At 38.5% G+C, this 24,067-nt stretch overlaps 1 protein-coding gene across 2 annotated transcripts; it reads right to left on the reverse strand.

The window, feature by feature from the left end:
* Positions 1 to 2,655: 2,655 nt before the first annotated feature.
* On the reverse strand, positions 2,656 to 23,254 carry LOC107598934 (WD repeat-containing protein 26-like). Of its 2 annotated transcripts, XR_001610613.1 has the most exons (15): positions 22,451 to 23,254; positions 19,692 to 19,791; positions 19,065 to 19,121; positions 18,849 to 18,985; positions 16,902 to 16,999; positions 14,230 to 14,386; positions 11,898 to 12,036; positions 10,250 to 10,390; positions 10,059 to 10,178; positions 8,096 to 8,241; positions 7,928 to 8,006; positions 7,363 to 7,492; positions 7,083 to 7,277; positions 3,283 to 4,296; positions 2,656 to 2,734 (listed from the first exon to the last, which is right to left on the reverse strand). XR_001610613.1 is itself a non-coding variant. In XM_016290375.1 (14 exons), exons 1-14 carry the CDS (start codon positions 22,705 to 22,707, stop codon positions 4,274 to 4,276), a joined length of 1,779 nt encoding a protein of 592 aa, XP_016145861.1. In that variant the 5' UTR covers positions 22,708 to 23,254; the 3' UTR covers positions 2,656 to 4,273. The 2 variants fall into 2 exon arrangements, 1 of the variants encoding a protein (XP_016145861.1); XM_016290375.1 differs by having other exon boundaries at positions 2,656 to 4,296.
* Between the last annotated feature and the right edge of the window lie 813 nt (positions 23,255 to 24,067).

Consider the following 24,067-nt stretch of genomic DNA (forward strand, 5'->3'; position numbering starts at 1 on the left):
CTGCAGCCTACTTGATGAATGGTTTCTGCAGCTGCAGCAAGTTGGAAGAAACCTGCCCCGTTCTTTCCTGAAGTTCACAATGAATGGATTAGGTTGTGCCATGCCCCCTACTCGGCCTGCGTCAACTCTTCAGCATTGGCCACCCTCACCTCCATTGGTGGTGCTGAGGATCAGAGGTATGAGAAGCTGCGAGGGGTGTCAAACTCAGTTCCTGGAGGGCCGCAGCCCTGCAGAGTTTAGTTCCAACCCTGCTCCAGCACACAAACCATGCATTTTTCAAATAAGCCTGAAGGACGTGATTAGCTGGATCGGGAGCGTTTAATTAGGGTTGGAGCTAAACTGCTGGGCTGTGGCCCTCCAGGAATTGAGTTTGACACCCCTGCTCTAAGGCAATGGACAACCTGGTGATTCTTGAATGCCACCTCTGGATGAATTTAACGGAGATCATGGACACTGACAAGACAGCTTTCCTTGACTCCACGGTCTCGGCTCAGAAGTTGTCTCAAGTCATGCACCACTTCCTGCCAAAACGATTCGGCTCGGCTGCTGTTTCAAGTCTCCAGGGGGCCTCGTCCACTCAGAAGCCTGCCATGCCAGCATCAACGACTTCTCCTCTTCGCAACAGTGTGAGTATCAGCCCGACTTCTCACCACCCAAAGCCAGGCTTGGGAAGCCATTCCAGGTGTGTCAAAGTGGGTCTTGGAAACAATCAAACGAGACTGCTCGCTCAAATTCATTCACAGACCTTGTTTCAGGGGCGTGGTTCAAACTTCGGTCCGGGGCAGCGTAGCTTGCATTCTCCAATCCAAAGTAGAGAGTCTGCTGGCAAAGAGTGGCATGGAAATGTTCCGGCAGCTCACAGCGAGTCGGGGTTTTACAGCTGCTACTTCCTAGTTCCAAAGAGTGGTGGCCTCAGGCCCATCTTTGCTCAAAGCAAGTATTCAGGATGTTAACCTTAAAACAAATCCTCTCACAAATTTTCACAGGGAATTGTTTTTTGTCGGTGTATCTGACAGATGCATACTTTCATATCAAGATAGCCCCTCACCGCAGCCCATTTTTATTTGCATTCGAATTGGTGGCTTACCAGTATCCAGATTCAGTTTCAGGTACACACACTTTTACAAAATCGATGTGGCCCTCTTCCCCCCTGAGACAGAAGGGAGTGTGCCTGCTTCACATGCTGAAATCCCAGGTCCTGTCCCACACTTGGGACGCCTCAAGAACCCACAGCTATGTCAAGGCCCTGGCCCCTTGGAAAGCCCCTCATCTGTACCGGACAGGAATGGATTTGAGGCTGGTCTCCAGGAGGAAGGTAGTCACGACAGACACCTCCAACACAGGTTAGGGAGCTCTGTGCAAGGGCAGACCAGCGATCGGCTCCTGGTTAATCCTGGAGCAGCACTGGTGTATCAATTGCCTGGAAATGATGGCAGTTCTTCTGGCACTCTAAGCCTTTCTGCCAGACCTTAAGGGGTACCATGTCTTGGTCTGTTCGGACAACATGATAGTGGTAGCCTACATAAACCACCAAGGGGTTGCAGCCTCTGTACAGGCTGGCGAGGCACCTGAGCACAACACAAATTTCGTTCGCTGAAGAAAGTGCATGTGCCGGGCAGATTGAACCAGGGAGTGGAGAAAGATTCTGATGAAATGCATTCAGTGCCAACTTTTAATAGGCAATTGGCTCCACCGGTTTTGGCTGAAATGCCATTTGTTCATGCAGTTGCACAAACGGGATTCAATCCGGCTTCAGTATTACAGAGAAATGGAGTTTTCCCAAAGTGTCAGCTAAACTGGCGCAGTGCTCGTTCCTGTTATCTCAGGGAATTGAGGTTATGTTAATAATTGAGACAATTTCTTAATGGTTTTAATGTTAGCATTAAAAGGTAAGAACTAAAAAAAGTAAATAAAATGATTATTTCCAGGTCTGTAATTTAAAAAATATCAAAATCAAAATCTTTAAAAGTCATAAACATTCCAGTTCATCTAACAGGTTTTATTTGATGTCTTCAGGATTGATTCCAAATTTTGACAGAAACCATTCATCTAACAAAAGTGTCGGCTTACTCCGGATAGTTTAAAACCCTGAATGCTTTATTGAAAGTATGTATACATAACACCTCTCCTACAGAACATTACATAATAGTACAATCACTTAGAATATTAACACACTGAAAAGCAAAACAGATCCTCAGAACCTGACTGCAATAAACTTAGTCGTATCCCAGAACTCCACCACGGCGCTACCGTTACCCCGCCTGTTACACCGCCTCAGAGCACAAGAAAGTCAAACTAAGACTGAAATGAAACACAAATATTCAGAAGGAAAGGAAAGTTCAGTTGCATAAACCAGAACGTACAACACCACGATTCGGTGAGATCTCGCATATGTGTGAGGGTGTTTCTGCATGCACCTGTTTTGTCTTTTCGCTTGTGCGCGTCACTCCTCGCTAATGGAACAGGTTCGGCTGGTCAGGGAGCAAATAACCTGTACAAGGAGTTTACCTGATGCAGGTGAGAAACGGTTAACATTTGTAAGGGAGGATACATGGCAAGAAATACACACACATATTTATTTATATATATATATATATATATATATATATATATATTATATATATATATATAGAGATTATATATATATATAGTGTGTTCGTTTGTGCGCGTCACTCCTCGCTAATGGAACAGGTTCGGCTGGTCAGGGAGCAAATAACCTGTACAAGGAGTTTACCTGATGCAGGTGAGAAACGGTTAACATTTGTAAGGGAGGATACATGGCAAGAAATACACACACATATTTATTTATATATATATATATATATATATATATATATATATTCTTCATATACATGTATATGAAGAGCACATAATTACAGAATGAATCATAGTAGGCGATTGATGACACTCTGAATACCTAAATCATTACGGGTACACCTGCGTGTACTAATGCGTCATATGGTGCGAAAGTATAAGAAATTCACCAATAGAAAAAAGCATTCAAGAGGCCACTTGCCAAGACATCCGTTATACGATAATACAAGGGAAAAAGCAATAAAGCAAAACAAATAAATCAACCCAAAATAAAAGCCAATAAAACTAAGAAAAGCTGATGAGTAATCATATATGTCCGAAAAGCATTTAAAAAAAAAACCAAACATAAAAAGTCAAGATGTGATAATACGAGAGGAAACGAGACCGAAGAGGAGGGGGGAAAAAAACGGACATCAAACATGGAAACTGAACTCAGAAACATTTGGGAGTCTGTTCTGACGTACTTACCGTGACAAAATCACTCGTCTCACACCGAGAGCCTGAACATTCACTGCAAAAATGACCTCAAGCACGTCACGAACACCTAACGAAGGCAAAGTACGCATGCTGAAGGCCTGTATTTACATGTGGAACGTGACGTCGGCTCATTGGCGTGTCATTAGCATCTTAGCGAGCCTAGTTTAGTTTGTCTTCAACCCCGTTACCAAAAAACAACCTGTTTTGTCCTGTCCTGTTATGCGTCTTTCTTCGTAAATCTTACATCTCAAGACTAAAGAATAACAATCCATCACTTCCCGCTCTCAGAATAAAGTAGCATAAGCAATGAAAAATAATGGGGTCATTATTGGGCTTTTCGAATCGAAACGAATATCAATCAGTTAAAAAAACGCCTGTAAATTCAGTCGTTTAAAATTGTCGTGAGGGAAACGAAAACAATATCTTATATCTGCTGGTGAAGACACTTACTTTCAAGCATACGAGGTGGCTAAAAGAAGTTCATGCTGAAAAATAAAGATATGATTTGTTCTCTCTCCGACACGTGCGAGAGATTGCACTTTTTTTTGTCCCCTCGCTGAGTGAATATTGTACAGAACACAAAGCAAGCCTGAGGCCTTGATTCATTCACAATAATAAATTAAAGCCGTAATAAATAACGATCTGAGCGATGTTTGTCCGTGTGTGTGGGTGGGTGTGGCTTCAGGAGGCAGTTGTCCACTCAGAATGCAGTGTAGGGGAGGGGGAGGAGCTTGAGCCGAGGAGGGGCGTGTCCTCAACGAGGCGTGTGCGTTTGGGGCCGCCACACGGATGTGAAGTCAGATGATGAAGGGCAGCCGCCAGCTTCATGTGTCCGCTGCGCTGCGGGTGGGGATGTGAAACCGCCAGGAAAAAATCTAACATCTGCCGTTAGATTTACTTCATTTCTCGTTCTTCATTCACAAAGTCTATAGTGTGTCTCACTGTATATTTTCCAAAGTGGACATCTGCTCCGGAGTCAACATCAACTGTCCATGCTATAGCATTCTACAGGAGGAGAAGAGGAGCAGAGATGGAGACCAAAACCACAGCAACAGTTTCATTCCTGAATCTGAAATCCATTTGAATTCCAGAAGCATATTTAAAAGCTATAGTTAAGAGTTGTTAAGATTGTATATATGAATCATAAAGTCCAGATTTGACACCTATTTTTCATTTATTTTTTTACTTCGCAAATTAGCTCGTTTTTTTATTTTTATTCATTATTGATATTCCGTATTGGTTTTAGTTTTATGTAGTAGTTATGAACATTTCTAAAGACATGATTTGACAAACGTAATTTTTGTTCCTGTATCATTTCCTAGTAAAACAGGAAGTTTAAGCAGGTGTGTATGTCACAGTCTTTAGTTAGCCAAAGCCCAACAAAACAATAATTTGCTACTTGCTAATTCCCATTCAAAAATATGCATATATTATACATTTTAAGTAGTTTGAGAATGCAGAGAGATCGCAGTGCCCTTAGTCTTTTTAGTGTGAATTTCTTGTCGTAATTCTCAGATTGGTGAGGATTTCTTTGCAGAATCATGGGCAATGTAATTTTATCAGGTGTTCCGCTGTTGAGCATGAATGAGGTTGAAATAAGTTCATATATGAAAAAGCGAACAGATGGCTTCAATAAGCATCAAAAAGCATATATACCATCAACTAACAACTTGGTAGCTCAGTTGGTCTGTCTTTCTTGATTAAAAAAAGTTCAGGGAAAAAATTATTATTTTTTTTAGCCGAAGATCAGAACTGTAAATGTACACTATATATCTGATATCGTTGAATTATGAGTACACTAGCATATAGATGTTAGGCTCAAAGCTCATTTTAATTTCATCGCATTTCAGTTTGTAATGAAAACAGCCAGGTACACACTAAAATGTATTTAATTTTATATTTTTACTGGTACTGGTGTAAATTCCTAAAATTTTAGTATCACGGTTGAAATAAGTTCATATATGAAAAAGCGAACAGATGGCTTCAATAAGCATCAAAAAGCATATATACCATCAACTTGGTAGCTCAGTTGGTCTGTCTTTCTTGATTAAAAAAAGTTCAGGGAAAAAATTATTGTTTTTTTTAGCCGAAGATCAGAACTGTAAATGTACACTATATATCTGATATCGTTGAATTATGAGTACACTAGCATATAGATGTTAGGCTCAAAGCTCATTTTAATTTCATCGCATTTCAGTTTGTAATGAAAACAGCCAGGTACACACTAAAATGTATTTAATTTTATATTTTTACTGGTACTGGTGTAAATTCCTAAAATTTTAGTATCATGACAATCCTTCTTAATATTTAATACCAGCCACATTCTTAATTATAATGAACATTTTTGCATTTTTTTTTTAACTGTCTATACAGTTTATAGTTTAATTTATTTCATTTTGTTATTTTTGTTTCAGTTACACTAAACAAAAATGAGGGGGGAAAAATGAGAAATGTTGCTGACTAGGCAACTAGCTGAAATTAAATAAGTTGGTTTTATTTCAAGTAACAATTTATTTATTTAATTTTATGGTTATGGTTATAGTTTTAGTTAACTATAATAACCTCAACTGGATAGTGGGCATGTTGCTTGTCCATTTATTTATTTTTAAATTAACATCAGGATTGTAGGTTTACTATTTTATGTTTTATTTGAATGTGTAAGGGAAAGCGCATATTTAAGTTTAATTCATTAATTACTATTTCATTCCATTTTGTTATTTGTTGATGTTTTTTTTGGCCTTCGCTAGTTCATTTTAAATGTCCCAGTGGTGACTTTTAAAAGTAGTACAAATATAAATCTCTTACTTGTGTGAGCTCATAAAATCTGCATGTATAACAATTATAAAATAATTAACAAAATGCTGTTTAAATTTGTTTCATAGTTTACCAGCCGAATATTTTTCAGATGGAGTTTAGCAATTTGATGTTACAACAAACGAGCATCATTTTGACTGAGATGAGGAGGTTCATACCGGTGAGCCCCTCCGTCTCCTGGGAGTCCAGAAAGGGTGCGGGACCCCAGACCCTCACGGTGCCGTCATCCGAGGCGCTGGCCATGAGGCCCGGCAGCGCGGGGTTCCAGCTCACGCAGTTGACCGTGCGTGTGTGACCCGACAGCTCGGCTATGGGCAGCTCGCTGCGCTTGTGCCAGATGTAAACTTTGTGGTCTAGAGGGAACACACAGATCACAAACCCCATCAGTAACTGTCTATACAGTTTATAGTTTAATTTATTTCGTTTTGTTATTTTTGTTTCAGTTACACTAAACACAAATGAGGGAAAATGAGAAATGTTGCTGACTAGGCAACTAGCTGAAATTAAATAAGTTGATTTTATTTCAAGTAACAATTTATTTATTTATTTTTATGGTTATAGTTTTAGTTAACTATAATAACCTCAACTGGATAGTGGGCATGTTGCTTGTCCATTTATTTATTTTTAAATTAACATCAGGATTTTAGGTTTACTATTTTATGTTTTATTTGAATGTGTAAGGGAAAGCGCATATTTAAGTTTGAATCATTAATCATTAGTTTTTTTTTGTTTGTTTTTTTGGCCTTCGCTAGTTCATTTTAAATGTCCCAGTGGTCACTTTTAAAAGTAGTACAAATATAAATCTCTTACTTGTGTGAGCTCATACAATCTGCATGTATAACAATTATAAAACAATTAACAAAATGCCGTTAAAATTTGTTTCATAGTTTACCAGCTGAATATTTTTCAGATGGAGTTTAGCAATTTGATGTTACAACAAACGAGCAGCATTTTGACTGAGATGAGGAGGTTCATACCGGTGAGCCCCTCGGTCTCCTGGGAGTCCAGAAAGGGTGCGGGACCCCAGACCCTCACGGTGCCGTCATCCGAGGCGCTGGCCATGAGGCCCGGCAGCGCGGGGTTCCAGCTCACGCAGTTGACCGTGCGTGTGTGACCCGACAGCTCGGCTATGGGCAGCTCGCTGCGCTTGTGCCAGATGTAAACTTTGTGGTCTAGAGGGAACACACAGATCACAAACCCCATCAGCTCTCTGCTGGATGCGTTCAGTCCGTTATACTGAGACGCAGACGTTCTCACCTTCACTGCCACTGGCGATAAAGTCTTCGTTGTAGCCGCCAAAACAGGAGTGGATGGTGTAGAAGCCTTGAGTCACACCCTGGTACTTCCTGACTAACACCCGGTCCTGCAGGTCCCACAGATGAACTCCCTGCAGACACGAACACACAGCGCTGAGACTAAACTACACTCTGACTTATCACTTTAATTGTGTGAGTAATAAGTCAAACATTCTAGGTATGAGCGGTATCACCAAAACCTAATGTAATAGTACAGGTAATGTGGTAAGTTTACAAAAAAAGTCCTTTAACTTAATGGCAGTTAAAGCATTAACAATGAGAAATTTGTTAGACCTGTTCCACACAAAGGACCAGAACTATATCAATATTCCAAAAATTGCAATTAAGAGTTCTTTTACAAGTCAGAATCATAATTACGGTGAGTCCCTGAACGCACTTTTATTTATAGAACTTTCGAATCACACCATAATCTCAGACTGCTCATAACAAAGTAATAATAAGGCATCAGTGCAAAAAAGCTTCACATTAGTTCAAACCAGCCCATCCAGCCGTGTTCTCATACTCACCTGAGTTGCGACATTTAACAGAGCTAATCTCCCGTTCTTTGACACGGTGAAGGACATTATCGGATGGTCCTCTTGAACTCTGTGAGAGACGACAACCAACACATCCACATAACTCTTACCAACAAAAGCTGCAACAAGATCTATGAGTGATAAACGCAGTCGACATACATGTTCCTGTCGGTCAGATCTTCAAAGTTATATCCACGGATGCGCTGGTGTGTATCAGAGGCCAGCACTGTCCTGCCGTCATTCAGACACCACAGACACTGAACACGAACACCCTCCCAGGAGTCCAGCAGGTTTCCGTCCAGATCCTGACCGATAACATCAACACGTCACCATTTACCATCACTTAGCAATGTGCGCCTTTAAAACGCACCAGGATTCTCACTGGGTCAATCTCATATTAATATACACACATACAAGTTTGTTCAAAGGTTTGGTACGAGTAAGTTGAATAAATGGATGCATTTTGAGATTTCAATCATCAAAGAATCGTGAAAAATAATATATATCGTGGTTTCCAGAATATTATGAAGCCGTTTTCAACACTGATAATAATAATTATGTTTCTCGGGCAGCAAATCAGTATATTAGAATGATTTCTGAAGATCATGTGACACTGAAGACTGGAGGAATGATGCTGAAAATACAGCTGCGCATCACAGAAATACATTACATTTGAACAAATATATTCACACAGAAAACAGTTATTTTAAATAGTAATAATAGTTCACAATATTACTGTTTTTACTGTATTTTTGATTCATTAAATGTAGCCTTGGTGAGCATAAAAAAAAATCTTACGACCCCAAACGTCTGAACAGCAGTGCATTGTTTGTATTTTTTTATTAATATACACTACCGGTCAAAAGTTTGGGATCAGAAATTGTTTTAATGTTTTTACAGGAGTTTCTTCTGCTCATCAAGGCTGCATTTATTTGATCAAAAATACAGGGGAAAATGTAATATTGTGAAATATTGTTATCATGTAATATAATGTTTTTCTATTTTAATATACATTAAAATGTAATTTATTCCTGTAAAATAAAGTTGGTTTTATTTCCAGCATCATTCCTCCAGTCTTCAGAGTCTCATGATCTTCAGAAATCATTCTAATATGCTGATTTATTATCAGTGTTGAAACTGTTGTGCTGCTTAATATTTTTTTGGAACCTGTGATACTTTATTTCAGGATTCTTTAAAGAATAAAAAGTTGAGCATTTATTTAAAATAGAAATCTTTTCTAACAATATACACTACTGTTCAAAAGTTTGGGGTCCGGAAATCTGTAAATCTTTCTTTTTTTGAAAGAAATTAAAACTTTTATTCAGCAAGGATGTGTTAAATTGATAAAGATTTATATTGTTAGAAAAGATTTATATTTTGAATAAATCCTGTTCTTTTAAACTTTTTATTCATCAAAGAATCCTGAAAAAGTATCACAGTTTCCAAAAAATATTTGGCAGCACAACTGTTGCCAACATTGATAATTCTAACAATAAATCAGCATATTAGAATGATTTCTGAAGATCATGTGACACTGACGACTGGAGTCATGATGCTGGAAATACAGCTGCGCATCACAGAAATAAATTATATTTTAAAGGATATTAAAATAGAAACCATTATTTTATATTGTAATAACATTTTGCAAGATTACATTTTTTTTCTGTATTTTTGATCAAATAAATGCAGCCTTGATGAGCATAAAAGACTTCTTTAAAAAACATTACAAGTCTTACTGATCCCAAATTTTTTGAACGGCAGTGTATATTCATGTATATTTAATTCAATTAATTTTTTTAAATAATTTTTTTATTACTTTCATGAAAACTAAGCACAAATTATAAAAAAAAAGCTGGTTTTAGTAATAAAAAATATTATAGTGTTTGTTTGATCAGTTATTAGAAAGACATTTTTTGGTCTTGGAATAAGGTCAATTGTGCAGAATTGTGCATTAAAAAAAGTATATCCAGTTACTACCAAAAGCCATTACTCTACCTAATACAAAATAAAATGATTTCTTACTTTTTTCTTTTGATGTCAGGCTGAAACATGACCCGGACATTTGCTAACGAGACTCCCCCATTTATATGCGAGAACACTGTAACTGTACAGCGGCACTTACACACTGGTAGAACTGGCCTCTCTGACCTCCGGTAACGAAACGCTTGCCGTCTGGATTCCAGGCCACGCTGGTCAGGCTGTCCTCATGGGACTGGCTCATTTTGGTTCTCAGTTCCCCTGTCTGGAGGAGCAGAGCGGCGGATTAAACCGAGACGAGCCGGTGGAAGGAATCTGAGCGGGCGAGACCCTCACCTGCACGTTCCACAGCCAGAGCTCGGAGCAGTCGTCCGGGCCGCACGCTATCAGATACGTGTCATCAGGGCTCCAGGCCAGATAGGAAACCCCATAGGCATGACCCTCCAACGTCTTCAGCTGCTTGAGCTGGTGAGAGTCCTGTCAAAACACCTCTGACCATCAGACTCTCGCATCCTAAGAAGAATACTCCAGTATTATGGGTGGTAACTGATTACATGTGATCTGGATTACGTAATCAGATTCCAAAATTAAGTACTTGTAATTAGATTAATAAAGCAATAAGTCCCAAGAAGTCGTGGTTTACAGAAGGGATGCACGATATTGGATTTTTGCCGATATCCGATATGCCGATCATTTTCAACTAATTTTGGCCGATAGCCGATATATAATTATTTTTAATTTGAGTTTTTAACAAGAACTTATTTGTTAGAATTAAATAAACAATAATAAAGTTCTTTTATAATGACAGTACATTGAAGATTTGAAAATAACTATAAATAAACTATATAATAAATCACTGCATTTTTTTGTTTTTTTCCAGAAAGATGCAGTGGTAACCATAACATTTTATTTTATGATTTAACATTTGTAAACGGTCTAAAGCAAAAGAGTTGTAAAAATTCTGAAAATATTTTAGAGCTCATAATTTGCTCATAACATGCAAGTTAATGTATTCCTCTTATCGGCAAGACATATCGGCATAATTTTTCATATCAGGCCGATGCCGATATTTACATTTAAAGCCATTATTGGCCGATTCTGATATTGGTCCGATAATATCGTGCATCCTTAGTTTACAGTGAATTTATAACAGCTAAGGGGCTTTGTTAGGCATGACACGGAGCAATTTAGAGAAAAATTAATTTAGAGAGTAATTTAGAACAGCTTTGAACGTATCTCAACCAATTAGAATCAAGGACCGGAACTATCCGTTTTATAAATTGCATTTTAAAGTACTCATAATCATTTTACTGATTATTTTTTTACTGATTACATGATTACATATTATTCACACGATAGCAATAAATTAATCATAATTTATCGATTCTCCCTAATTCTTCTTTTTCATCTTTAAAATTTTTACCCAATACATTTTCTTGAAGTCTTTTGAAGTTTTTAAGGTAATACGTTTCTATTAAGTAACACATTTGCATGTTCCTGGTTCTCGTTAATTAATGGTCACATGACGTGGAGGTAAACTAATAAAATATTTAATCTTTTTAGTAAGTGTTTTATTTTGATTTGATTTCCTTTTAAAACCATTTATTTTAGTTTTACATTTTTATGATTTAATTCAATTAATTATTAGCTATTCATAAAATCCCCTGCAGTTCCTTCACGGACACCAGGTTGGGAAACCTTGATATATTGTAATGTTTAATTGACATATTATATGTGTTTAACAACAGCTCATGTTGTTAATAACAGCAAATGTAATAGATTTTCTTTCTCTGCGCCATTTTATATCAATACGGTACAATATTATCCTTTTTAAATCAATGTGAAAAAGTAGTCTGCTTATATTAACTTAATGAATTACGTTACCGACTACAATTTGTGTCATGTAATTTGGAATCAGTAAGCGACTGCAATTTGTAAGTAATCTATCCAGCACTGGTTATTTCATGAGGGAAAGGTCACTCACAGGGTCAACCTGCCATATGATGACTGTTGTGTCTTTGGACCCCGAGGCCAGTTTGGTGCCATCGTTGGAGAATTTACAGAACCAGACTTCATTGCAGTGCTCTGTCAAGATCTGCTGGGTGTAGCAGGGGAACTGTTTCCTGGAGATCACAGTCAACGCATTTTAGAGAGCCCAACTTCATTAATATGACCACTACTCTGTTCCAACACAAAGTGAGCTGAGCCGTTTCAGGACCAGTGAAATTTCACACTAATTTTGGTATCAGAGGACAAACATATTCGCTGTTGCTAAGTTAATTAAAATAATAGCATGTAGCCTTCTCAAAGAAGAAGATGACTTCAAGTATTCGATTAAACCGTAACAAAGACCAATTCAGAGCAGTAAGTGATTTTTGTTTGATTCTTATTGCCAAAATAACAGATAGTGACAGGCCTATTTGCACAGCACAGATCCCGTATTTCTGCACAAATCTGAGCTTCTTTGTTTACGTTCAACTAAGACAAAATAACTATGTTTATATGAATAATTCAGCGATTTGAACGAGAATTTGTGCATTAGGGCTGCACTATATTGGACAAAACTGACATTGCAATATTTTGGTTTTTCTGCTAGATACATTGCAATATGAAAAAATACACAAATTTTACATTCCAATTGGGAAAGAATGAATTATTCTATATTTGATTTGAGGTTATTCTGTAGGGGAGCACATCTGCATAGGAAATAATAATAAAAAAGCTGAATATGACTACTCTGAAAACTTTGAGAGTGAGTGAATCATCCTTTTAGCGCTGAACAACTTGGGAAAAACTTTGGGTATACTCTTCCAAGAACCACCCGAAACCTCTTTTAGTAACTCTAAACTGTATTTAAAGAGTTAATTTAAAAAAAAAACTCTCTCCACTTGAGGCCACACTTTTTTAATGCATTCAATATGACTAAAACAATTATGATTTTTATTGTGAAAAAATGGAATTAAGCATTTATTTATTTAAATAATTATTTTATAGTATTCTAACTGCAAAACTGCAATACCAATACTTACATCTTGATTTCTTAGTTTTCAAAAGGTAAACAATCAAGCTTTATCTGCCCATGAAGCTTCTCCTTTGTTGGCAACTGGTTCATAAAAGCTTCTCATTAACTCAAATCTTGGTAAATGATCCCAAATGCACGCTCTAAGCAACCCATTTTCACAGCGCATGCAGAGATGAAGCAGCATTTACTGTGAGCTGAGCTGTTTCAAGACGCCGAGTTGCATGCGTGTTCAATTATTTAAAAGCTAGTCGCCAAACCATTACTCATTATTGTTTAGTTTAACATCAAGTACTAAATAACTAAAAACTAAACATATTTACAAAAAAAAGGCAAACAAAAAATCTAAAAATTTAACCACAAAATATAGCTTAATAGCTATATTATAGCTTATAAGCCGTATTCTGCATGACCATATTTTAGATCCCATACCTAAACTCAACTACTACAACAACTACCTTACTTACTATCAAAAAGCAGCAAATTAGGAGTTTATTGAGGGAAAACTCTTAAAGGGATAGTTCACCCAAAAATGAAACTTCTGTCATTAATTACTCACCCTCGTGTTGTTCGAAACCCGTAAGACCTTCATTCATCTTCAGAACACAATTTAAGATATTTTTGATGAAATCTGAGGGCTCTCTGGCCCTCCCATAGACAGCAAGGTAACTACCACGTTCAAGGTCCAGAAAAGTACCAAGATGATCGACAAAGTAGTCCGTGTGAGATCAGTGGTTCAACTGTAAAGTTATGAAGCTACGAGAATACTGACGTCATCATGCCAGATCTGGGTCAGCGCCGGCGCCGCGTCATGGTACTGTCGTGAACGCGCATCCAAAGTGACGCAATAGAGACGAAAATGTGGAATAAAGTCGTTATTTTTGTTTTCTTTGCACAAAAAAGTATTCTCGTAGCTTTGTAACTTTACAGTTGAACCATTGATGTAACATGTACTACTTTGTCGATCATCTTGATACTTTTCTGGACCTTGTACGTGGTAGTTACCTTGCTGTCTATGGGAGGGTCAGAGAGCGCTCAGATTTCATCAAAAATATCTTAAATTGTGTTCCGAAGATGAACACGAGCGTGAGTAATTAATGACAGAATTTTCATTTTTGGGTGAACTAACCCTTTAAGTTAATAGTGAATGTGTGTCCCTAATCTAAAGTGCTACCAAATATTAAAACGATGCTAGTAGACAGCGAAGCAGCTCACTAGAGTTTGGAACAGAGCTGATGTCTGACCTTGTTCATATAATTTGCATAAATACTGACGATATCAATCTGACAAGCGGTACCTGCTGCACACGTGGTCTATGAGCAGAGACACGTCGTCCAGTCCGCTGTCCAGTTTGCTGTTGTGGTAGAGACAGCGATCTCTCTGCAGCTCCATGGCCTGCCGCAAGAGCGTCTGCAGACGACGCGGCGGCAGCATCACAGACGGAGGCAGGTACGCTGTGGGAGAGACACGAGAGAGAGACGGACACAGAGATGGAGCAGAGAGGGTTAGACTCAGTTTCATCTGAATTCAGCCAACACAGGACATCAAGTGAAAGTCACATCTTGCACTTGAGACTGCGCAGGTCCCTCCACCCCAATTCAATTCATCTCCTGGATTGGCTGAACTGAAATAGAACTGACCCGAACCCTAGCCGAAAAAAAGAATTACATGAAACTGTACAAAGAGGGGATGAAGAGAGGAAGAAGTGAACAGAATGAATGGAAAAAGTTACAAATGATGTTTAAACAAATAATAATAATAATTCTCAGACAGAAAATCATTTCTGAGCAGTGCATATTCGTGTGTCAAATAATAAGCAGATTGTTTTTTTTTTAATCTTTTTTGTGTGTCTAGCACAGCCTCTCATACATAAATTCATAAATATTAAACTCACTTTTCTTAAAATGCAGAAACGTCTATTTTAAACCGTTTCAATTAAATAATTAAGCCAATGTTGTCATTTTTGTCATGACGTTACACTAACTTCTAATATGAAAAACTGGCCATTTATTAAGATCTTTAATAACAATATTTTCATACAATTTAATAACATTGTCATGCACATATTTGAACTGGTGAACAGTTTAACCCTCACGTTGTGTTTCAGTCGTTTTGACCCAGAGAGGATTTTCTTTTTCCGAAAAATGCTAGTTAATGTTATCGCATTGCACTAAAACCTACTGACTTTATCTTTGTACTTTTTTCTATTTTTTCACCTTGTTACTCAAAAATAATCAGCCTACAAAGAAAATTGCTTGAAAATCTCTCATTATGCTATTTTATTACCAAATATTGGATTTAGACTATTTATCAACTTGTTTTCTTTCAATTAGCACAGGCTTTGTATTTCTTTTTCAAACTGATTTATTGTAGGCCTCACTGATCTGAAATTATCCCCCTTAGTTTGAGTGAACACTGCCAAAACTATCCATAAATTATTCCTTTTCACTCAAAGATTGCTCAGATAAATGAGACCTATGACCTCTGATGTCAGTTCAAAAACAAAACACTGAAAGAAAACAATTTGACAAAAAGGTTTACGAGCTATTTTTAAAAGGCCAGTCTCCGTAATCTCACATCCATTACTGTTAGTCTTTTATAAGATCTCTTTAAAGGTCCCCTGAAATGCTTAGAAACACGCAGTGTTACTCTGTGTTGACGTCATTTGAACTGAAACAGGAAGACAGGGCGGGACATATCAAGCAGCCCCGCCCCTTTTTAAAATAGCCAATAGCGTTCGTTTATATCACAGCTTGGGCTAGAGCCGTTGAGCTCCATAAAGCCGCATTTGACAGCCACAATCTCATCCATATTGCTATAAAATATAGCATTCTGTCTAGAATTTAAAATTGCTCCGATACATTTTGTGGTCTGCGGCGACTCGCGCATGTGATCCGCTCCGTGCTATCGTGTCTCTGGACCGGAGCAGAGGGTGGTTAGCGGGACACAGCGCCAAACCAGACTTCTGTTTTTCCTCAATGGAAAGCATATTTACACTGTTTGAATCGTTCCCTGTCCCCTATATAGTGCACTACGTGCCATCCACTGTACAGAAAATACTAATTCTGTGAACAAGTGACCGATTTCAGCCGCGGCTTCAGCGTCTATTTTATAGTGTAGGGGGCGGGGCTTCGGCTTCTAGAGAGCATTTGATTGGACAAAGTTCAAAGAACGGCAGCATCCTCCAGGAAGTGACATCAACAGCACAAACATCAGTAAGGTTCAGCAGTGGATTTTCGTGGCGTTTTGTCGAATTTGTTGTTAAAATATCCTGTTTGCTCAAATTACATAAATGTGACCCTGGAGCACAAAAGCAGTGTTAAGTCGCTGGGGTATATTTGTAGCAATAGCCAACAATACATTGTATGGGTCAAAATTATAGTTTTTTCTTTTATGCCAAAAATCATTAGGATATTAATTAAAGATCATGTTCCATGAAGATATTTAGTAAATATATCAAAACTTAATTTTTGATTAGTAATATGCATTGCTAAGAACTTCATTTGGACAACTTTAAAGATGATTTTCTCAATATTTAGATTTTTTTGCACCCTCAGATTGTATCTCAGCCAAATATCCTAACAAACCACACATCAATGGAAAGCTTATTTATTCAGCTTTCAGATGATGTATAAATCTCCATTTTGAAAAAAGTACACTTAAGACTGGTTTTGTGGTTCAGGGTCACAAATCAGAATGATAGCAACATTCATATACCATTCAAATAACACTAAAATTAACCTCAACATCCTACTTCAGCTCTTTATTTCAGTCCTGTTAGCAATTATGCTGATGTTCTTTCCACTGTGTAATAATCAAGTTATAATAATTCATTAATAAACCAAACAATATGGTCACGTGTCCAAGCTTGATCAGAGAATATTTCTAAAAGTCTGTTTGACCACTGATATTTCCCCCTAAATGTGTGTGTTATAGTTACAGGAGTCGTATGTGTTTATGTGAGCTCACTCTGCAGCTTGTCGAGGAGTTTGGATCGTGAGGCCGTCCCTTTGCCTTCCCACTCAGCTTTAGCTCGCAGGTCATCGGGAAGAGTGCACATCAGGTACCTACAGCAGACATCACGATGAACAACAGCACACTCTGATCAAACAAGGCTGGAGCCACAGAGCTGTTAGACTCTCATTAAAGTTGTATGCCTCATTTGCTAGTCGCTTTCAACTGTAAGTGTTCATTAGATTAGACGACAAAAAGAAAAGAATATTAAAAAAATACACATGAGACACAAGAAGGTTAAATTCTGAATCTGGATTAATATTCTGCAAATCATATTATGATTATTCCTTTTACTATTCTCACTGAAAAAGTGTTATTTTGGTATAATTTATATACTATTATGGTTTTTGTTTGTATTTTGAATTCGATTTTTCTTTTTAACGTATTTTCTGTTTTCTATGGAAGCTTGTTTCCACCACTGAATAAAAAAAGCAATTGTGACTTTATCTCACAATTCGGACATTTGTTCTCACGATTGCAAGTTTACGTCTCGCAATTGTGACGTTTATGAAAAATGCAATTGTCGAGTTCATATCTCACAATTCTGAGAAAAGAAGTCAGAACTGTGGGATATAAAATCGCAATTGGGTCTTTATTTCAGTTTTGCTTAAAATGGGAGTAATTTTGTTGTGTGTGTGTTTTTTTTATATGTTTATACAAGTTTTCGTTTATTTAGTTTGATTTATTTTAGTATATCAAATCAAAATGAGAAAGGTTTGCTTTGACAACTAGCTGAAATAAAATCATTTTACAAGTTCTTTAAAATTTAGTTTCAAGTAATGAAAATGTTTTCATACGGTTTTAGTTTTTTGTTCTAAAATCGGGTCTAAATGAACTTTTTCATGACATACTTGACTCTTAAAAATAAATGGCTCATTTTTTGCTGCTGGGCCTTTAAAGTCAACACCTTTTGCAACAGATTTTATTGCTATAACATGACCTACTTCCAAGAGAGACAGACCAGAACAGAAGTAGAGTGGGACTTTGGTTTTGATTTAATTTTGACTTTAAAGTTATTTGAACACTCTTTTTACATGTGAAACGAGAAACAGCGCTTTGCTGCTTTTGGCAAGCAAAACAAAAAAAAGTAACTTTATTTTAAGATGATGTACACTACCATTACAAAGTTTTTTCATGTTTTTCAAAGAAGCCTGCATTTATTTGATCCAAAGTTTTAAATATTGATAATAATAATAATAATAAAAAATGTTTGTTGAGCAGCAAATTAGCATATTATACTGATTTCTGAAGATCATGTGACACTGAAGACTGGAGTAATGATGCTGAAAATTCAGCTTTGAGATTACAGGAATAAATTACATTTTAAAATACATTCAAATAGAAAGCAGTTATTTAAAATAGTAAAAATATTTCACAATATTACTGATTTGGCTGTATTTTGGATCAAATAAATGCAGGCTTGGTGAGCAGAAGAGACTTCTTTAAAAAAAAACATTAAAAAATCTTACTGTTCAAAACTTTTGACTGGCAGTGTAGTTATGTTACATGAACTTCTTATGGTAATAACAGACAATTATGCATAATTGCCAGAAACTAACCCTAAACCAAACCCTAATCTTAGCCATACAGAAATTACATTAAGTTAATTCATATTACTCGGTACTTATTACACTATAACAAGTAACAAATATTTATTTATTTATTTTATTTTTCAGTAGAACTTTAACCAGTACCCAATTCTTTGCAGGGTTCTTAAAAGCATAAAATGTCTATATTTTGAAAAAATTTTCTCTCTATCTGCAGCCTCCATAACAGAATGGCTGCAAACAGGCAGAATTTCTTTCAAAGGTCAGAGTAAAGTTGCTTTCTTATGACAGACAAACAAATGAGGAAATGACTTGGCTGTTCAAATGCCCCCAAAATAGTTGTGAAGTGTGATACCCGCTGAGGACGTGGATGCGTTCAGTGTTGTACTTCAGGGGCGTGAGTTCGGCTCGGAGCACCTGCAGCGCTTCTAGAACCTTCCCGTCCTCCAGATACTCCAGATACTTCTGCTGCAGGAGCAGGAACTTCATCCGCTGCACAACACAGGAGAACATCAGTCAGGACCGTCATACACTGGATGCTGGAGATGTTCAGAGGACTTTGGACCCTTACCATCACAGCGCTGGGTGAATGCATCAGTGCTTTCAGCTCGTTGAGGTCACTCTCAGCCTGTTAGAAACCACAGACAGATTAACTGAGTTTTCACAAGTTGACAAACCCTTATCTGTTGCTTGTTTGGCTTGTTGTGACCCTTATGACCATTACATACACAAAAAGGGCAAAGTTTAGAAACACCCATAAGGTGTAATCCTACTAGCTATTTATGGGAGTCATAAGCAGTTTGATGATTCTGGTTCCAGCTCCGATTCCACTGCATTATTGTATAACTGTTTTAATGGGGTATTTAACCCAAATATTAAAATTTGCTGAAAATATGCACAGAAAACAAGACGAATAAAGGTTGTCATCATGACAATGGCTATCAGGCGTGTTATTCAGATTTGTATCAGAGTAATACCATGCCATTCTTTAAACTACTTTAGTTCTATGGAAGTGCTATGGTAAACATATGTCAATCACTCGGTAACATGGTATTAAAATCTGAGGCCATTAATGTTACAGCATTTTAATAACTCTTTTCATTCTGACATGCCGAGAGTAAACAAAACATTCCAGTTGTCTCTCATCTGCATGCCAAAATGTTAAGATATTTCCTAGACTGGCCACATGAAGACTCACCTTTTCCCACTCCCCCTCCATCACATGATTCCTGAACTTGGTAGCAGCAGGATGCTCAAGTCTACAGCCCGATTCCTGCATCAACAGGTCCACAGTTTGACTGAAACATGACAAAAAGAAAGATGTTAATGAATATTGGGAAGTGAATTCATACTCCTTTCACATCATAGCCTCAGGATTACAGAACTGATTTTCACACACACACACACACACACACACACACACACACACACACAGAGACAGAGTTCCAATCTCCTAGCAACAAGGAGTCAGTGTTTGATTCATGAACACAATAATTAACATATAAACTCCTGAATGTGTAATTTCCTAGAAAGGAACACTACTCCTACTCAACTCACTATAAACTGTGCGGTGCACCAATTCACCTGCTTTTCTACACCTAAAGAGAACGGGACAGTTTATGCTGGGAAAGACATACTGCAATAAAGCTATTTTACCTTGCTTTTCCCTTATCCACAATAACAACTGAACTAGTAAACTAGATGTGTATATACACATCAACTGACACCATCAAACAGCATGAAAAAAACCCCACTGACACAAAGAGCATATTACAAAAACACTACTGACACCATCATGACAACACGATAACACCTCTGACACGATCATGAAGACACAATAACAGCACTGAAATCTAAAAAAAATCCACTGACACCATCACGAAAGCACAAAAACACCACTGCCACTGTTGTGAAAGGCACTGACACATTACAAGAACACTACTGACACCAGCGTGAAAAGACAAAAACACCACTGCCACTGTTGTGAAAGGCACTGACACATTACAAGAACACTACTGACACCAGCGTGAAAAGACAAAAACACCACTGCCACTGTTGTGAAAGGCACTGACACATTACAAGAACACTACTGACACCAGCGTGAAAAGACAAAAACACCACTGCCACTGTTGTGAAAGGCACTGACACATTACAAGAACACTACTGACACCAGCGTGAAAAGACAAAAACACCACTGCCACTGTTGTGAAAGGCACTGACACATTACAAGAACACTACTGACACCAGCGTGAAAAGACAAAAACACCACTGCCACTGTTGTGAAAGGCACTGACACATTACAAGAACACTACTGACACCAGCGTGAAAAGACAAAAACACCACTGCCACTGTTGTGAAAGGCACTGACACATTACAAGAACACTACTGACACCAGCGTGAAAAGACAAAAACACCACTGCCACTGTTGTGAAAAGCACTGACACATTACCAGAACACTACTGACACCATCCTGAGAAGACAAAAACACCACTGACACTGTTGTGAAAAGCACTGACACATGACAAGAACACTACTGACACCAGCGTGAAAAGACAAAAACACCATTGCCACTGTTGTGAAAAGCACTGACACATGACAAGAACACTACTGACACCAGCGTGAAAAGACAAAAACACCATTGCCACTGTTGTGAAAAGCACTGACACATGACAAGAACACTACTGACACCAGCGTGAAAAGACAAAAACACCATTGCCACTGTTGTGAAAAGCACTGACACATGACAAGAACACTACTGACACCAGCGTGAAAAGACAAAAACACCATTGCCACTGTTGTGAAAAGCACTGACACATGACAAGAACACTACTGACACCAGCGTGAAAAGACAAAAACACCATTGCCACTGTTGTGAAAAGCACTGACACATGACAAGAACACTACTGACACCAGCGTGAAAAGACAAAAACACCATTGCCACTGTTGTGAAAAGCACTGACACATGACAAGAACACTACTGACACCAGCGTGAAAAGACAAAAACACCATTGCCACTGTTGTGAAAAGCACTGACACATGACAAGAACACTACTGACACCAGCGTGAAAAGACAAAAACACCATTGCCACTGTTGTGAAAAGCACTGACACATGACAAGAACACTACTGACACCAGCGTGAAAAGACAAAAACACCATTGCCACTGTTGTGAAAAGCACTGACACATGACAAGAACACTACTGACACCAGCGTGAAAAGACAAAAACACCATTGCCACTGTTGTGAAAAGCACTGACACATGACAAGAACACTACTGACACCAGCGTGAAAAGACAAAAACACCATTGCCACTGTTGTGAAAAGCACTGACACATGACAAGAACACTACTGACACCATCGTGAAAATACAATAACACCATTGCCACTGTTATTAAAAAACAATAACACCACTGACAAAATCTTACATTTTAAACCTTAAAGTTTACTCAAATCCACTGATACCACCATGAAAGCACAAAAACACCACTGGCACAGTTGTGAAAACAACAAGAGAACTGACATTACAAGAACACTACTGACACCATTGTGAAAAGACAAAAACACCACTAATCTAAAAAAAAAAAAAATCCACTGACATGTTACAAAATAGTAATATTACAATCACTACTGACACTGAAAAACACATTAAAAAACAATAACACCACTGCCTTGGTAGAAAAGCACTACTCACACCATCATGGCAACACACAAACACCACTGACACTGTTGTGAAAACAATAACAGCACTGACACGTTACAAGAACCATCGTTAAAAGACAAAAACACCAGTGCCACGATCTTCAAAACATTAAAACATCAGTGACACATAACAAAAACACAACGGACAGCATGGTGAAAACACAAACACGCCACCGACACGACCAGGAGAGCCGCACTGACAGCATCATGGCTTCATGTCGTCTGACCGATCCAGTAACAACCGACGATAGTCACTTACTTGAGTCCCAGCCCGTGGAGATGCTGTCCTATGAGCCGGATCACGTCCTCGTCGCTCTGGGACAGTCGTTTCTTCTTCTTCGTGCTGGTGTCAGACGCCGGGCTCTCGGTGGACGGCAGCCCGTTATTCGCGGAGGACAGCAGCCCGTTGGAGTGCACCGCTCCCGCGGCGGAGGACGAGGACTCTCCGTTCCTGCAGGACAGCTGCGACTCCGGCTCCGGCTCCGGCTCCTGTCCTCCGGTCCCGTTGGCCTGCATCTTATAAAAGGCGTTTACAGCGGCGGATCCGCGCGACTGCGAGCTGTTATTGAGACGGATGGCCGAGCGCTGGTGGGGGGTTGGGAGAGACGCCGCAGAGAGGCCCGTGATCCCGGCAGCAGACGCCCCGCTCTCTCCTGCTCCCTCCGCCGCCGAGCCTCGGCTTTTCTTCCGCGGGGGCGGCGAAGCTCCGCCGGTTTCCGAGTCGGAGGAGGAGGCAGCGGAGGCCAGAGTTTCCTCGCCGGCGATGTCAGAGTCGAGACGCCTCACAGGCTCGATATCAGCGCGATTACAGACACGGAAGCCGCTGTTCGCTCGCTCGCTCGCTGCTCTTGTTATTGTTTGTCAGAGAACAGCTGCAGGTCCATCACGGACGTCGGTCGGTGCGCGATGACGTCACCGGAAGCGCCGCAACAACCTTGAACTCTCTAGAATCATAAAGCCACGCTCAAGAAGTGCTGGCTTCGAGTCTTTGTTGTACAGTCTGTAACAGAAAGTACTGATGCTGTCAGATAGCAATACAGTGATACTTTAATACTTTCTGAATGATTAAGGCCATGAAGTGGTATTACAACAAGCTTGTTAATACCTAAAACAGCTCAAACCAGCCTAAGCTGGTTGGCTGGTTTTAGCTGGTCATCTAGCCTGGTCTAGGCTGGTCATACCATTTGGTTTTAGCAGTTTTTCTTCTCCAGTTGACTTACAGAAAAGTTTTGCATCCAATAATACCGTTACCGATAATGCTGGTATGACTGTATTTACATGGTTAATAGACCTACCAATATTTATATATAGCACATGGTCAAAAATATAAAATAATTAAGCTGTGTCTACAAAGCTATAGTAATACCATGGTAATGTCGGTATGTGTTTGTAAGTGGTATAGATGTGCTATACCTGGCATGACCTTTGCCCTGAGGAGAAGGGATTTTAAAGAAAGACTTCATGACCAGATTTCTTAAATGGAAACCAGAGACTCTTCCCAGTTTTTTTTTTTTTTGAGTTCCATATACTTTTATATGGCGTTATGGTCAGTTTGACAATTCACCAAAAATTACAATATGGGAAAAAAAAAATGTATTTTTTGTATTTAATATTTTTTATTTTCAGAAACTGAATACACTGTGTAAACAAATATTGGTCACACTTTACAAGGTCTAATTCTCACTATATTAACTACGACTTTTGCCTCAAACTCCTAATTTGCTGCTTATTAATAGTTAGTAAGGTAGTTGTTAAGTTTGGGTGTGGTGTAGGATTAAGAGATCTTAAGAGATGCAGAATAAGGCATTAATATGTGCTTTAATAAACAGTCAATATGCTGATAATATGCATGCTAGTTAATAATAATATTAAAGGG

This window comes from Sinocyclocheilus grahami, unplaced genomic scaffold (genome assembly GCF_001515645.1).
Source record: "Sinocyclocheilus grahami isolate Dianchi unplaced genomic scaffold, SAMN03320097.WGS_v1.1 scaffold258.1, whole genome shotgun sequence".
Taxonomy (NCBI): Eukaryota; Metazoa; Chordata; class Actinopteri; order Cypriniformes; family Cyprinidae; genus Sinocyclocheilus; species Sinocyclocheilus grahami.